Here is a 17,470-nt window from a genome sequence, read left to right as displayed (position 1 = left end):
CCTCAATTAGAATTTTGTAGAAGCAGGTATAGCAAACCCCTTAATCAGTAATTTGTGGAAGCAGGTATATCGTACTCCTCTATCTGTATTTTGTGGAAGCAGGTATATCAAACCCCTTAATCAATATTTTGTGGAAGCAGGTATATAGAACCCCTTAATCAATATTTGGTGGAAGCAGGTATCTCGCATCCCTCAATCAGTATTTTGTGGAATCAGGTATATCGCACCCCTCAATCAATATTTTGTGGAAGCAGGTATATAAAACCCCTCAATCAGTATTTTGTAGAAGCAGGTATATCGCACCCCTCAATCAGTATTTTGTGGAAACAGTGTAACATCCCAGAGTTATGTTACGAAACTCTTTTACCCTGCTACAACCTGTTAAGTGTATCTGCATTGTCATCCTGTGTAATTTAACATCACATCCTCACTAATGTGCATTGAAACCCTTGTTAAATGTATTTGCTGTAATTTTCATGTTCACCAGCAGGTGGCAGCAATGTGTTAGCAGGGCCTTAGTAACAGTTTAGCATTTCTAGACTGGAATAGTACATTCCAGTTTATATCCCCCCTCTTTGAGCAGAGTGGGCTCGCCCTTGTCCTGCCTCATGGGGAGGGAAGGAAGTTCAGTTAGTGTTCCAGCCACCCCGGTGTGCATAAGGTCAGTGAGCATTATTCCAATCCGGCTTAGGGCTCTTTCACACTTGCGTTCTTTTCTTCCGGCATAGAGTTCCGTCGTCGGGGCTCTATGCCGGAAGAATCCTGATCAGTTTTATCCTAATGCATTCTGAATGGAGAGAAATCCATTCAGGATGCATCAGGATGTCTTCAGTTCAGGACCGGAACGTTTTTTGGCCGGAGAAAATACCGCAGCATGCTGCGCTTTTTGCTCCAGCCAAAAATCCTGAACACTTGCCGCAACGCCGGATCCGGAAATAATGCCCATTGAAAGGCATTAATCCGGATCCGGCCTTAAGCTAAACGTCGTTTTGGCGCATTGCCGGATCCGACGTTTAGCTTTTTCTGAATGGTTACCATGGCTGCCGGGACGCTAAAGTCCTGGCAGCCATGGTAAAGTGTAGTGGGGAGCGTGGGAGCAGTATACTTACCGTCCGTGCGGCTCCCGAGGCGCTTCAGAGTGACGTCAGGGCGCCCCACGCGCATGGATCGCATGGCACGTCATCCATGCGCATGGGGCGCTCTGAAGTTATTCTGGAGCGCCCCAGGAGCCGCACGGACTGTAAGTATACTGCTCCCCCGCTCCCCACTACTACTATGGCAACCAGGACTTTAATAGCGTCCTGGCTGCCATAGTAACACTGAACGCATTTTGAAGACGGATCCGTCTTCAAATGCTTTCAGTTCACTTGCATTTTTCCGGATCCGGCGTGTAATTCCGGCAAATGGAGTACACGCCGGATCCGGACAACGCAAGTGTGAAAGAGCCCTTACTGCATATTTTGGCATCACGAACAGGATCGAGCTGTGTGTCAACAGAACCGGATCCAATTGTGTGCTTAACCGGATCGAATTGCATGTTTCACAGTACTGCAAGATCTGAGGATTGTGGAAAAACCCTGAAAATTTACTTTACGTGCACTCCAGCACTCAAAGGGTTAATTCGCCATATTCGCAAAATGGTGCTGCTTCTTCATGCCCAGAAGCGGGAAAAATCAGGAACGCCCTCTAAAGAGCGCGAAGATGCCAAATACAGACGTGGACAAAATTGTTGGTACCCTTTGGTCAATGAAAGAAAAAGTCACAATGGTCACAGAAATAACTTTAATCTGACAAAAGTAATAATAAATTAAAATTCTATAAATGTTAACCAATGAAAGTCAGACATTGTTTTTCAACCATGCTTCAACAGAATTATGTAAAAAAATAAACTCATGAAACAGGCATGGACAAAAATGATGGTACCCCTAACTTAATATTTTGTTGCGCAACCTTTTGAGGCAATCACTGCAATCAAACGCTTCCTGTAACTGTCAATGAGACATCTGCACCTCTCAGCAGGTATTTTGGCCCACTCCTCATGAGCAAACTGCTCCAGTTGTGTCCGGTTTGAAGGGTGCCTTTTCCAGACTGCATGTTTCAGCTCCTTCCAAAGATGCTCAATAGGATTGAGGTCAGGGCTCATAGAAGGCCACTTTAGAATAGTCCAATTTTTTCCTCTTAGCCATTCTTGGGTGTTTTTAGCGGTGTGTTTTGGGTCATTGTCCTGTTGCAAGACCCATGACCTGCGACTGAGACCAAGCTTTCTGACACTGGCTAGTACATTTCTCTCTAGAATTCCTTGATAGTCTTGAGATTTCATTGTACCCTGCACAGATTCAAGACACCCTGTGCCAGACGCAGCAAAGCAGCCCCAGAACATAACAGAGCCTCCTCCATGTTTCACAGTAGGGACAGTGTTCTTTTCTTGATATGCTTCATTTTTTCGTCTGTGAACATACAGCTGATGTGCCTTGGCAAAAACTTCGATTTTTGTCTCATCTGTCCACAGGACATTCTCCCAGAAGCTTTGTGGCTTGTCAACATGTAGTTTGGCATATTCCAGTCTTGCTTTTTTATGATTCGTTTTCAACAATGGTGTCCTCCTTGGTCGTCTCCCATGTAGTCCACTTTGGCTCAAACAACGACGGATGGTGCGATCTGACACTGATGTTCCTTGAGCATGAAGTTCACCTTGAATCTCTTTAGAAGTCTTTCTAGGCTCTTTTGTTACCATTCGGATTATCCGTCTCTTAGATTTGTCATCAATTTTCCTCCTGCGGCCACGTCCAGGGAGGTTGGCTACAGTCCCATGGATCTTAAACTTATGAATAATATGTGCAACTGTACTCACAGGAACATCTAGTTGCTTGGAGATGGTCTTATAGCCTTTACCTTTAACATGCTTGTCTATAATTTTCTTTCTGATCTCTTGAGACAGCTCTTTCCTTTGCTTCCTCTGGTCCATGTCGAGTGTGGTACACACCATATCACCAAACAACACAGTGATTACCTGGAGCCATATATATAGGCCCAATGGCTGATTACAAGGTTGTAGACACCTGTGATGCTAATTAGTGGACACACCTTGAATTAACATGTCCCTTTGGTCACATTATGTTCTGTGTTTTCTAGGGGTACCATCATTTTTGTCCATGCCTGTTTCATGAGTTTATTTTTTTACATAATTCTGTTGAAGCATGGTTGAAAAACAATGTCTGACTTTCATTGGTTAACATTTATAGAATTTTAATTTATTATTACTTTTGTCAGATTAAAGTTATTTCTGTGACCATTGTGACTTTTTCTTTCATTGACCAAAGGGTACCAACAATTTTGTCCACGTCTGTATGTCCCTCTAGAAGTGGGAAATCTAAAGCCTGCCCACCAAGAACTTTGCAATGCGAGCCAAGGGAGTGCAGACTCCTCCCTCTGGGCTCCACCCTCACTTCCTGAAAGCACTCCGACAGTGGAGCCAAGGAAGATGGCGCTCCCTCCTCCAAAATGGGATCATATGGCGATCCAGGGAGAGCTTGTATACGAGACCACCGTACCTGAGATCCGGGTCGCGCAGCTTATCAAGAAAGTGGGCCCCTGCACATTTGGAGCGTCCCCAGAGCCAGCGCCTGCCGCAATCAAGGAAGAGACAGCCGCCGCTAACCCAGCTGAGAAGGCCGCTGTTACCACTCCTGCGGAAGAAGACGCGACTCCAGCCAAGTCCTCGGAGGCTGTGGATCTTTCCACTACTTCTGCTGACAGCGTCGAAGGCCCCCAAGATGGCCGCCGATGCTGAACCTGTTCCCGCGGAGGATGCCGCTGACGTAGCTGCCCAGGCTTTGGACCAGCCTGCACCGCAGACGGCGATCGGACCCCGCAATGACCACCAGGAGGCACCGGAACTGGCCGCGACATCAGGTACCTGCCCCTGCACCGCTCCCTGAGGGTCCCGAAACAGCTAACAGGCCTAGGCCTGCTCCGCCAAGGACACTTACTGGTGCGGCGGAGGCGGCCGGAGCTTCCACTCCGCCACCCAGTGCCTCTACTACTGCAAAATCGGGATGCCTAAACCCCAAAGTGCCATGGGAAATTACCGCCTATGCCCAGACGGCTTGGGAATACAAGTCTGCCATAGAAGAATGGGTCAAACAAGTAGTAGATGACCCCCAGCCAGGAGACCCCAAATTGACCAGGCGCACTGGGACTGTGCTCTGGTTTTTAGTTGAAAGGGGAGTGGGATTTCTCCAGGAATGCCACTCTGGTTCAGAGATCTTTGTGGGCTCAGTCAAGCGACATTACCTGCCACAGGCCCGTCACAACCTGTACGCCGGGGACCAGGTTGAATACATCCCTATGCGTTCAGTCCAAGGCCCCTTTGTTGCCGTTGTGACCCTGCTGGCTAAGACGTTAACCCCTGCAGTCACCCCAGAGACCTGGCAAGAAGACCCAGGCTCTGCAGGGAAAGTCAGATCCTTACGAGAGACCCTAGACGGCAGGTTGCGTTTCAAAGAGCAACCCCAGCCAGAACCTGCACCACTTATCCCTGACCTGGCTGCACCACCAACACTACGGGTGGGTCAGATAAATAACTCTGTGTTAACATTTAACCCCATAGTGCAACCTTATGTCCTTCCTTGGAAGCTGCCCCAGGCACCTGCAAGTAGCCTTCCAGAACCCCTTCAGCCGGAGGTTTTAACCGCCTCTGCACCGGCTAGGAAACCCCGCCTTGCAGCATGTCACAGCTGCATTCTCCAGTACCCAAGGACACCACCAGAGGTCAGTGGCGTACCACTACTGCTGCAACCATGAGCTACCAGAGGCAAGAGCGCCCCTGATGCGCTTTATTAGCTCCAGCAGCAAGGAGGACATGGATGTTCTTCTCTAAATGCATCCTCTTCAACAAATGAGGAACTATTTGGGAGCCACGTCGTGGACTATTCCTGACGGGTGAGGACCCGTTGGCATTGCGTGTCTTAACGTTTTTATTTTCAGGTTGCCCTATTTAGTCCTCACCCTGATGGTCATGAGCTATAAGGACTCCCTTCATCAGCATTTAACCCCTCATGTCCAAGTTCTAGTTGTTTTATCCCCTTTCTCAGGTTACATGATAACCTCATGGAACTATGGTTCTTCAATATGTGCTTTTATATAACATTTTATACCTCCTTGGATTACAATTAACTTTTATCCCTGTGGATTACGATTGTCTTTTTACCTGTTTCCAGAGGATTCAACAGTAAGCAAGCACTACAAGAAAAAAAAAAGGACTCAAGTTATTTTTGAGCCTACTCTTGCATTAATAAAATTGCACTATTTTTCTAAAAATGTTTATTGCAACGTTAAAAGCTTGCACCCAAAGAAAAGACTCAAACGTGTACCTGAGCTCTTTGCGATTTCCTATGTGATACTTTTGCACTAATTACCAGTTTACCGGTTATGCAACATTTAAGTATACCATGCCCATTGTGTGTATCCTTTTCTAGGTGCCGCAATGTGACCTTCCTGCACTATTTGTGATAATTGCACTTAACCAAAAATGTAGCAACTTACTCTTGTATGTCTTATTTGACAGCTCTTGTTCTCTCATTCTTTTATACGGACGCTTAAAACTAATGGCCTACTCTTAGTGCACAGGTAGGACCAAGTGGTGAGTCCTGGCAGGTCCAGTAACTACACAGGTAACCCCGCTGCTTCGGGAATGGTTAGCAGTCATAGACCCCTCCTTCCCGTTTGTTTCATGTTCAGGATTGCTCCCATCCTGAGGTGTTTTATTTCCAGGAGTTCCATGGGATTATACTACCCTCCTCCTGTGACATTGCCAGAAGTGCATGGAGACGCTAAATACCTCTCCTTCTGAGCCTTTGCCTAAGGTATGGTACTTAGAGACACATTTTAGCTACCCTTAGTCACCATAGTGATCGTGCTATAAGCCAAATTTCTCAGACTTTGGTGCAGGGAAGGGAATACAGGATAAAGCCACCCTTTCATTTGCAGGCATTCCATTACATAATGGAAGGAATACAGAGTAAAGACACCCCCATGCTTTCTTTGGTGTTTTAGGGCCAGAACACTTCAAAGTCAGTCAGTAATGTTTGCTTAGTGCAGTATTTGGTTCACTGGTTATACCGAGAGAGGGAAACTGTGTGTTGGACACCCTACTCATGCAGGCAGGAACCTGGGGATAGCCGTTTCATGTTTGTCTTTGTATGTCATATATGTGTAATTCATGCAGCACTTTGTACTTATTTGGGTACCCCAGAGCTGGTTCTTTCTCTCCCTCCTAAGCATAAGCCGAAGGTGGCTTAACTCGAAGTAAGGGAGAATGTAACATCCCAGAGTTATGTTACCAAACTCTTTTACCCAGCTAAAACCTGTTAAGTGCATCTGCATTGTCATCCTGTGTAATTTAATATCACATCCTCACTAATGTGCATTGAAACCCTTGTTAAATGTATTTGCTGTAATTTTCATGTTCACCAGCAGGTGGTAACAATGTGTTAGCAGGGCCTTAGTAACAGTTTAGCATTTCTAGACTGGAATAGTACATTCCAGTTTAGATCCCCCTCTTTGAGCAGAGTGGGCTCGCCCATGTCCTGCCTCATGGGGAGGGAAGGAAGTTCAGTTAGTGTGCCAGCCACCCCGGCTAGGGGAAGGCTGTGCTGGTAGGCGCTCCCAGTTCTAGGGATTCCAGACCAGGATCTTGTCTCGGCTGAGACCAAAGGTCATCATTCCCAGTCTGAGCCCTTCAGCCTTAGCTGGTGGAAAGCAAGCAGCCACCTCCAGAACTCCAGGAAGAAGCATACCCTGTGAGCTAACTGAGTACCGTCCAGAGACCAGGAGAAGCCAAATTCCTCCTCAGCTAGTCAGTCCCATACACAGCAGAAGATAGACAGAGCAGAAGATATACATTCCTGCCACATTTAAGAGCCACAAGCAGACGACTTATCCTGTAGAGAGCACCAGGCACATGATAGAAGCAGAAGACAGATTCCTGCCATACATTGTCAATACCTGCTGGGACCAAAGACTATTGCTGTATCTCGTGTGGATTAATGCTGCATCCAGTAAAGAGCAGTTTGAATTATATTCCAAGTCTGGATCTCAATTATTGCTACCAAATCCCTCAATTACTCCTACTAGCAACACTCATTTATTGCAAGTGAGCCAGGATCCAGGAGTCCAGCCGTACCAAGGTAGGAGACACCATTGACACTATTACTACTATCACACAAAGACATTATACCACTATGGCATTCCTAGCCTGGTACGTGAGTTGCAACACCTTAAAGGGCCCTGAGACTGTACCCTGCGCACGCTGCAATTAGAGTCACGAAAAAAAACTATTAACTATTACTTACACCTGACCCAGTCATTGCATATTATCCGGCTTACTGCAACAGGTATATAGAACCCCTCAATCAATATTTGGTGGAGCAGATATATCACATCCCTCAATCAGTATTTTGTGGAAGCCGGTGTACCGCAGGCCTCAATCAATATTTGGTGGAAGCAGGTATATCGCACCCCTCAATCAGTATTTTGTGGAAGCCAGTGTATCGCAGGCCTCAATCAGTATTTAGCGGAGGTAGGTATATCGCACCCCTCAATCAGTATTTTTTAGAAGCAGGCATACAGAACCCCTTAATCAATATTTTGTAGAAGCAGGAATATCGCACCTCTCTGACACTGTGCAAAAAGGATGAAATTGATAGTGCAACTAATGAATGGGATGAATGGGGACCAATAACAGGCCGGAGCCATGTCCAGTCGAAAATGACACAAAGGTGTGTCAATGAGTCCGCATATCAGAGTGTGTATATAAGGGCTACAAGTGACCACAGCTACTGGCTGCGATAGACACTGATACAATATACATCAACGCCACCCTACTGGCTTTGTGTCATTTTCGACTGGACATGGCTCCGGCCTGTTATTGGTCCCCATTCATCGTGTGTATATATTAGTTGCACTATCAATTTCATCCTTTTTGCACATTATCGGTTTTACTTCTCCCCACTGTGCATCTTGGGGGCTATATATACATGTTTTACCCAGGGATATTTACATCATCATCATATTGAGCTGAGTACCTGTGCGATTCCTTCTATCAGGGGGATCAGGAGTGAGGAGATCTAGTTATCTCCTCCTCCTCTTCTTTTGTTTTCACCTTGTCTATTATCTTTTGTATTAATAAAGATTTACTACAAATTACATGTGAATATTTTGGTATCATATATGGGGGCTATTGGGTTGGTCTGGATAGGCGTCGGTTACTTTTATTCTACAGGTCAGTACGAATCGACCATATCTTATATGTATAGTTTTTCTTGCGTTTTGATAGTGATAAAAAAAAAAAAAATGGGGAAAAAAAAATCTTTTTTTTATTGTTGCTAAATTTTGACCCCTATAACTTTTTGTAATTATGTGTACGGAGCTGTATGGGGGCTTATTTTTTTGCGGGGCGATTTGAACTTTTTATTGATACCATTCTGGAGTGTGTATGACTGTTTGATCACTTTTTATCAATTTTTTTTGTAGAAAATGAAGCGACCAAAAATGGCGAATCGGCCATTTGGACGCTTTTTTCTGTTTTGATGTTTGCTATATAGGGAATATATTTTTATACTATGGGCGTTTTCACTCATCGCGACACCCATGATGTGTATTTTTTTTGGTTATTTTATTTTGGGAAAAGGGGGGCGATTAGAATTTTTATGTTTTGTTTTTTTTTTACACTTTTTTATAGTTCCCATAGAGAACTATAACATGTAATCATTAGATTGCTATTATCATAGAATCCAATGCACTAAGGGACATGACTAGTACAATGCTTTGGTATACCTTGTACATAAATGCATAATAGCCTACGACTCTGGCACAGCCTAATAGGAATACAGTCATTGCAGGCCTGGGGGCCTTTGTCGGCCGCCATGGCAATGTATTTTCACCCTGGGATCGTGTGTGTAGGGGACTGAAGGTGACAGAGGGGTCCCTCTCTTCTGTCTAACTGCCTAGATGCTGTGTACGCAGATGACCGCGGCATCTAAGGGTTTAAGCATCCGGAATCAGTCAGTGTGGGGCTCCCGCAGGGAATCTAGGGATGTGCAGCAAGTTCTGAACAGACTCTACGCAGGCTGCGCTGGTACACCGCTCTAGACCCAAAAAAGTCTCATGCGTATAAATGCACATGAGACTGTATGCAAGGCGTGAAGTTACTTGCACAGACGCCTGTAGAAGGGTTACTGTGGCATTTCAGAGACACGTCAGAGGCATCTCAATCACCCTGGAGAAGGTTTATAGCAAGGACTCCCTGACTGCTCCACCAGATGACTCCTGGTATCACATCTACATACCTCTTGTGCGGGAATTAAATTTATCTTTCTGAAGAAAGGGAATTCTACTCAAAGTCGCAGGGGCACAGTCCAAGCCTGCAGTCAATACGTTTTAATAGCCAAAAATCAGATGATAGATTGTCTTTACTTCCTGCATCTTCATTTACGTCAGTTCCTTAGTATATAGCTACTACTATTTATTATCTGAGTGATAAGGAAGAAGAAGTGGAAGGAAATAAATCTTCTCTGTAGTCTACAACAACCTTCTCTGCTCCACAGACTGTACATGGAGACTGTGCCAGAAGGAGTAAGAATAGCAAGCCATATTTCCCATCACCTCCTCCCACCTATTTCTTCTGCTTCTAAAGGCAGTCATTTCGTACGCAGAATGTCCATTAGGATATTGCTGAAATAATTAGCTTTTTGGGGAAATCACTATTGTTTTCCCCAAGAAAGGCCACTGCCCAAGTGATCTGAATGAATCTTTTCATGATGATCTTAGTGCGCCTGTTTATGAAAAGATCTTTCATATGAAAGCTGGACATGCCAACCTCCATCCGACAAATCATTAAAAGGGTTTTCCGAGATTTTCCTCTGGATAGGTCATCAGTAGGGATGAGCGAACTTCATGTTTTGAACTTCAGGTTCCGGTTTAGCCTGAATTCCGTCACCATGGAATATAACTGAATTCTATGACAGAATGCACCACGGAAGGCTTTAAGGCCTCATGCACACGGCCGTTGCCCGGCCGTGGGCATATTGTGGCCCGCAAATAGCAGGTCCACAATACACAGGTACCGGCCGTGTGCACCCCACATCATGTGGCTGCCCTACGGTCAGCTAAAAGCACACTGGTACAGAAGACCCTGCACCCATGTGCCATGCAGAACTTTTAGCAGAGCAGGCACAGGCAGGAGCCTGAAATAGCACATTGGTACAGGAGACCCTATGTGCTCCTGCCTGTATAGTGCTCGCTGCAACCCCACAATGGAATCTGTGCCCCTCTGACATGTCAATAATGTAAAAGTATACTGAGTCTAAAGTGCAATAGACACCAAAACAGCTAAATAATAAAGTAGTAGTGACTTCCGTGCTGAAGCTAGTCATTGGCTGGAGTGGTGCATGTGACCATGCCCATGCACTACCAGATGTGAACACTGCAGGAACCAGAACATGGATACCCCAGAGGACTGGCACAGGCAAGTATGAATCTTTAGCTTCATGGGACACTTAGTAAAATGTCACTTTTACCAAAGAACCCCTTTAAAGGCTATGTCGACCTTTGGAGGCATTTTTTTTATTATTGCATTGCACTTCTTTTGAGCTAAAAATCATTTTTTCAATTGGTCTTTATTAAAAATATGGAATCCTTTTTTCTTTACAGAGCTGAGATGCTGTAGTGGCAGTCTGTGGACGTTCTGTCTTTTCCGTCATCTGGGAAGCTGACAGGCTCCTTATCTCTGCTCTCTGAAATTATAAAACTCATCAAAGCTCAGTCTTTATCTTCCTGATAAGACAGTGGCTTAAATAAGTGTTTATGACCGCTTAGTAAATTAGCGATAAGAGTTATTAGATGACTGCCACAAAGTGAAGGTACCAGTCACACAGTTAGAAAAACAGTTAACCTTTTGTGACAGAACAGCTCAATATTTTTAATAAAGGTCAATTGAAAATATGATTTTTAGCCAAAAATGAGTAAAATGCAATCATAAACAAAAACTGTCTCCAAAGGTGTACATAGCCTTTAAAGGGAACCTGTCACCAGGATTTTGGGTATAGAGCTGAGGACATGGGTTGCTAGATGGCCGCTAGCACATCCGCAACACCCAGTCCCCATAGCTCTGTGTGCTTTTATTGTGTCAAAAAAACGATTTGATACATATGCAAATTAACCTGAGATGAGTCCTGTCCCTGACTCATCTCACGTACAGGACTCATCTGAGGTTAATTTGCATATGTATCAAATCGGTTTTTTGACACAATAAAAGCACACAGAGCTATGGGGACTGGGTATTGCGGATGTGCTAGCGGCCATCTAGCAACCCATGTCCTCAGCTCTATACACAAAATCCCGGTGACAGGTTCCCTTTAAGGCAGTCTAGTATAAAGCCAGTAATTTTATATCACAGGTCAAACTACACTGCAAGCTGACACACAGCAAAGAGAAGAAGGGGCTGTGACAATAACATGCATGGAAGAGAGGGGCCCCATACCACAGATCAGAATGGGCCACCCTTTATGGTGCCACCCAGGAAATAGAGGCCTGGTGTTTGTTTTCAGCTCCACATGTTTTCCATGAGCCTTCAGCCAAATCCCACCCCCAAGTTCTCTAAGAAAGCAGTTCATTTCAAGGGTGACAACACTTTGGTATGAAAATAGGTGCTGTTAGGCCTCTTTCACACGGGCGTCATGTTTTTTGCCCGGATAAGAGGCGGGTGCGTTGCGGGAAAATGCGCGATTTTTCCGCGCGAGTGCAAAACATTGTCATGCGTTTTGCACTCGTGTGAGAAAAATCGCGCATGTTTGGTACCCAAACCCGAACTTCTTCACAGAAGTTCGGGCTTGGGATTGATGTTCTGAAGATTGTATTATTTTCCCTTATAGTTATAAGCAGGGCTGTGGAGTCGGTAGATAAATGCTCCGACTCCTCAGTTTTTTGTACTTCCGACTCCGACTCCTCTGTATTTAATATGCGAATGTATTTTATACATTCCTTGAAGGAAAGAAAGAAGTTCTTCTAAGCTCTTCTAGCACAGAGAGGTAGTTGGGCAGAAGCTGCTGCCTTCTCCTTTGTGTGCTGATCTTCTGCTGAAGATAGGGCAGTGGGAGGATCCAAGAAGGGACATTTATTTTAAAACATGATTTCCCTAGAAGAATCCTATAGTCATGTTTAAAGTTTAAGATAACATTCTGAGTTTACACGTTTTATAGCCTTAGCTGAATGACAGCAGTTTTTTCCAATGGTTTACAGCAGGGATGTCAAACTCGTGGCCCTCCAGCTGTTGCAAAACTACAACTCCCATCATGCCTGGGCATACTACAGCTATCAGGGAATGATGGGAGTTGTAGTTTTGCAACATCTGGAGGGCCATGAGTTTGACATCCATGGTTTACAGCTTCAGTCTTGAACTATTGACCCTCCATTCCCTTCACTTATACAAGTGTCTCTAGTCCTGCAAAACACATATTTACTTAATCCCTTATCAGTGAGAGGCTAGGTAAACCATGGGCATTGTGTTCCCTGTAACATCAGAACACAACACAATGGAAAGTATATGTATTGCCACTCCTAATTGTGCATTGCGTGCCATATAGTGAAGCATATGAAAAGCATGCTTCTTCACATCACTGAACGTGTTTGTTTTGCGGTTACGTGAGGCACTGCATGCATTGGCCTTTATTCTTACAGTAGAGAAGTCATTAATTATAACTGTTTATGAATTCGGACATTTAAACTTGCTTTTTTATTTTTTTATTCCAATTTAAATTTAGTAGGAGTCGGAGTCGGTTCATTTTTTGCCGACTCCGACTCCAGGTACCCAAAATTGACTCAGACTCCTCGACTCCGACTCCACAGCCCTGGTTATAAGGGAAAATAATAGCATTCTGAATACAGAATGCTTAGTATAATAGTGCTGGAGGGGTTAAAAATAATAAAATAGTTAACTCACCTTCTCCTCTTGTTCGCGTAGATCCCGGTCTGTTCTTTAGCTGTGGACTGAATGACCTGAGGTGACGTCAGATCACATGCTCCAATCACATGGTCCATCACCATGGTGATGGAGCATGTGATCTGACATCACCACAGGTCATTCAGCCCACAGCTAAAGAACAGACCGGCCTCTACGCGAACAAGAGGAGAAGGTGAGTTAACTTTTTTATTATTTTTAACCCCTCCAGCACTATTATACTAAGCATTCTGTATTCAGAATGCTATTATTTTCCCTTATAACCATGTTATAAGGGAAAATAATACAGTGAATAGACTGTCACCTAGAACCCATGCGTGAAAATCGCACCGCATCCGCACTTGCTTGCGGATGCATGCGATTTTCACGCAACCCCAGTCATTTCTATAGGGCCTGCGTTACGTGAAAAACGCACAAAGAGGAGCATGCTGCGATTTTCACGCAACGCACAAGTGATGCGTGAAAATCACCGCTCGTGTGCACAGTCCCATAGAAATGAATGGGTCAGGATTCAGTGCGGGTGCAGTGCGTTCACCGCACGCATCGCACCCGCACGGAAAACTCGCCCGTGTGAAAGGGGCCTTAGGGTTCCGCCACACGTTCAGGTTTCCTGATGCAGTTTTGGAAGCCAAAGTCAAGAATGGATCATAAAAGGAAAAAAAGTATAAAGGACAGATACAACTTTTCCAAATTCACTACTGGTTTTGGCTTTCATCATGAAACCTGAACTTGTGGCCGCACACTTAGTGGGTTTCACCCTGCATCAGTTAACCATCTAATCAATAATCAGCTAAACCCAATACATTCAATTTCCATGTATTTTTTTTTTTATCTTTCATTCCTGGTAACACAAACTCAAACATTTAGCAGTAAACATCTTAAAGGGGTTGTCTCATCATGGACAATGGGGGCATATCCTTAGGATATGCCCCCATTGTCTTATCGGTGCAGGCCCCACCGCTGGGACCCGCACCTTTATCGAGAACGGAGCTGGAGGACTCCGGTCTGGCCACCGCCAAGCTGGCTCCCCATAGAAGTGAATGGGAGCGTACTGCGCATGCGTGGCCAAGCCAGGGGTCGAATATTTTCGCCAGCCCCACAGAAAATGAATGGAGGGATGCTTTGCATGCGCAGTGCGCCCTCCTTTACTTGCGGGACTCCGTTCTCGATATAGGTGCAGGTCCCAGCAGGCAGGTCCCAGCAGTGGGACCCTCACCTATAAGACAATGGGGGCATATCCTAGTGATAAGCACCCATTGTCCATGATGAGACAACCCCTTTAAGTCCCTTCAGTCACATCATGAGATCTGTCCTCCCATATGGCTTTCTATTATGGATCTCGGTACAAGGGACGCCCAGTCAACTTTTTGGATATTGACATGCCGCTTTGACACAGCCAGCGATTTCCATCCAAACCAGGTGTGGGTCAAAAACACAGATGAGGAGCAAATCCTCCCATTATATCTTATGTCAGTGCAGTCTCCATCCTAGCTCACAATAATGCCTCATTCACGCAGTCAGTGTTCGGTCAGTGATTTCCATCAGTGATTGTGAGCCAAAACCAGGATTGGAGCCTGGAGATTCAGATCTTTCCCTTCTACCTAATGTCTGTGGAGGCTCCAATCCTAGTTTTGGCTCACAATCACTGACGTGTGAATGAGGCATAACTGACCAAATACTGACTGTCCACAAGTACATGGCTTGCGTGCTGGGTGATCAGACTACAAGAGCACACAGCGGAAAACACTTGATGCTCCTGGAACAGTCCTTTAAATTGAAGCATTCTTTTCGATACTAGACACACGAAACATATACTATAGGGCGAGGTATAAAATGGGGTGACAGAGCAGGTGACGTGTGAATACAATTTACTTGTAACTGCATTGTGCATGGACGGCGTCCTGTGATCGCAGCACGTACTGACAAATATGACGGACAGGCAAGTTATCTACAAAATAGCAAATACATTTCCAAGCAGGCATTTAACCCTTAACATTCCCTAATATCTGCTAATTTGACAGCATCTCAACCCGTCTTGCAATGAATTTGTGACCAATGGACTAGTTTACTGTCTGCCTCTTCCATGTTGTTGCTAGGCAGATGAAATACGTTTCCTTTACTCCCCAACACAAGCCAATCTGTACTAGGCTTTCCTATGGAGTATGCACAGATGCATTAACATGCCCGCCCTGACTGCATCCCTGCATCACACAACCACTCACCCGTACATCCATGACCACAACATGTACACTGGGCTATTTGTCACCTGGGAGCTGTCCTTGTGATACACTATCTCCCTGTCACAGGCTGCCATCCTCCGGTCAGTGCTTTAGGCTCATCCCAGCCACCACCGGCACCCCATCCTGCAGCCCGTCTACCACATGTAGAGATCTCTGGGAAATGTAGTCCTCTGTCCGCAGATGAAGATACGCTGCATCACCATCAAGCATCATCTCCCAGAATGCATTGCACCGCACAAGCCGCCATCCAGAGAGCGGGACCGGCGGGACAGCGCCACCTGGCGCCCATACTGACGAATTAATCCTATGTTCGGTGGCTTCCAGTATGCACTGTGTGAAATCTGTGACATGGCCTAATGCCATGCGGCGAATCCCAAACAAGGCGCAAATTCCACCCAAAGTTACTTCTCTCAATCCAATGCTGGTGGCACATTATATCCACATGTCATGTATGGCATTGCTGGCCAAAATAATACCCATAACGCGTATTGTATTGTATGCCACTGGTTTCCATGTGGACGCACCCACTAGTTTGCCCCTCTAAGTAACCCCTTAAGACCTTGCGATTTTCTGTTTCCTACTAGCAGTGGCCATAGCTTTTTTTTTTTTTTTTTTTTTTTTTTTGCCTTCACATATATTTTTTTTCTCTTGGCATACAATGTATGTAGTGGGGAAGCTGGGGAAAAAAAAAAAAAAAACTCCAACATTTGGGACACGGCCGTGGCCAGAATGTTTATTTTTATTCTGGGGAAAGGGGGTGATTAGAATTTTTATATTTTCTTTTAACTTTTTTTTTCAGATTGCCATTTCTATTTAGCACTGGGATTCAATATATTGCTAAATAGAAAATTCTGTATATTCCAATGTAGTGCTGCCACCCGCAGGCCTACATTGGAATATACCTGTGGACATCTGCATGGAGGTTGTATGTTCGCCCACACTCCAAAGACATAATAATAAGGAACTAAGGGCTCTTTCACACCTGCGTTCTTTTCTTCCGGCATAGAGTTCCGTCGTCGGGGCTCTATGCCGGAAGAATCCTGATCAGTTTTATCCTAATGCATTCTGAATGGAGAGAAATCCGTTCAGGATGCATCAGGATGTCTTCAGTTCCGGAACAGAACGTTCTTTTGCCGGAGAAAATACCGCAGCATGCTGCGCTTTTTGCTCCGGCCAAAAATCCTGAAGACTTGCCGCAAGGCCGGATCCGGAATTAATGCCCATTAAGCTAAACGTCGTTTCGGCGCATTGCCGGATCCGACGTTTAGCTTTTTCTGAATGGTTACCATGGCTGCCGGGACGCTTAAGTCCTGTTTGCCGTGGTAAAGTGTAGTGGGGAGCAGTATACTTACCGTCCGTGCGGCTCCCGAGGCGCTCCAGAGTGACGTCAGGGCGCCACAAGCGCATGGATCACGTGATCGCATGGCACATCATCCATGCGCATGGGGCGCTCTGACGTCATTCTGGAGCACCCCGGGAGCCGCATGGACGGTAAGTATGCTGCTCCCCCGCTCCCCACTACTACTATGGCACGGACTTTAATAGCGTCCTGGCTGCCATAGTAACACTGAAAGCATTTTGAAGACGGATCCGTCTTCAAATGCTTTCAGTTCACTTGCGTTTTTCCGGATCCGGCGTGTAATTCCGGCAAATGGAGTACACTACGGATCCGGACAACGCAAGTGTGAAAGAGCCCTTAGACTACTTTCACACAAGCGTTTTTACTGGATCCGGCAGGGTTCAGCAAAAACGCTTCCGTAACTGATAATACAACCGGCTGCATCCGTTATGAACTCCATTGAAAGTCAATGGAGGACAGATCCGTCCTCATTGACTAACATGACGGATCCATCTTGCTCCGCATCCCATGACGGAAAGAAAATCTCAGCATGCTGTGGTTTGCTCTCAGGTATTGGAACGGAATCCATTTTGGCGCATTCCGTTGTGTTCAGTTACATTTTGTCCCCATTGGCAATAAAACGAAAAATTTAAACGGTAGTGTGAAAGTAGCCTTAGATTGGGAGCTCCATTGGGGACAGGTTGATGCTAATGTCTGTAAAGCGCTGTGGCATATGTTCACGGACCACAAAACACACAACGGTTGTGTGCATAAGGCCTAAGCATGTTGCACCAGAATTATGGTGTAAAATGCACCAAAAAGAATGGCATTTTGATTTGTGCCAAATCTATCAACTGTTTTCTCCAGATTTTTGAG

At 45.3% G+C, this 17,470-nt stretch overlaps 1 protein-coding gene across 6 annotated transcripts in view; it reads right to left on the bottom strand.

Moving 5' to 3' along the window:
• The window catches only part of LOC122931096 (survival motor neuron protein-like), a 70,054-nt gene extending 54,623 nt beyond the window's left edge, over window positions 1–15,431 (bottom strand). For 2 of the 6 annotated variants that reach the window (XM_044285064.1, XM_044285072.1), the window contains exons 1-2: window positions 15,282–15,394; window positions 5,210–5,241 (exon numbers count right to left, since the gene is read on the bottom strand). Coding sequence is in view for 4 of the 6 variants with exons in the window: in XM_044285031.1 (XP_044140966.1) it covers window positions 15,282–15,329 (48 nt within the window). In the remaining 2 variants the exon portion in view is untranslated. Of the gene's footprint in view, window positions 1–5,209; window positions 5,242–15,237 lie in introns of all 6 variants that reach the window. The other 4 variants (XM_044285031.1, XM_044285048.1, XM_044285056.1 and 1 more) reach the window with 4 other exon arrangements.
• Between the last annotated feature and the right edge of the window lie 2,039 nt (window positions 15,432–17,470).

Source organism: Bufo gargarizans, chromosome 1, assembly GCF_014858855.1.
Source record: "Bufo gargarizans isolate SCDJY-AF-19 chromosome 1, ASM1485885v1, whole genome shotgun sequence".
NCBI classification, from domain to species: Eukaryota; Metazoa; Chordata; class Amphibia; order Anura; family Bufonidae; genus Bufo; species Bufo gargarizans.
The sequence above is the reverse complement of the archived record's forward strand: the minus strand, read 5'-3'. Positions and strand labels throughout refer to the sequence as shown.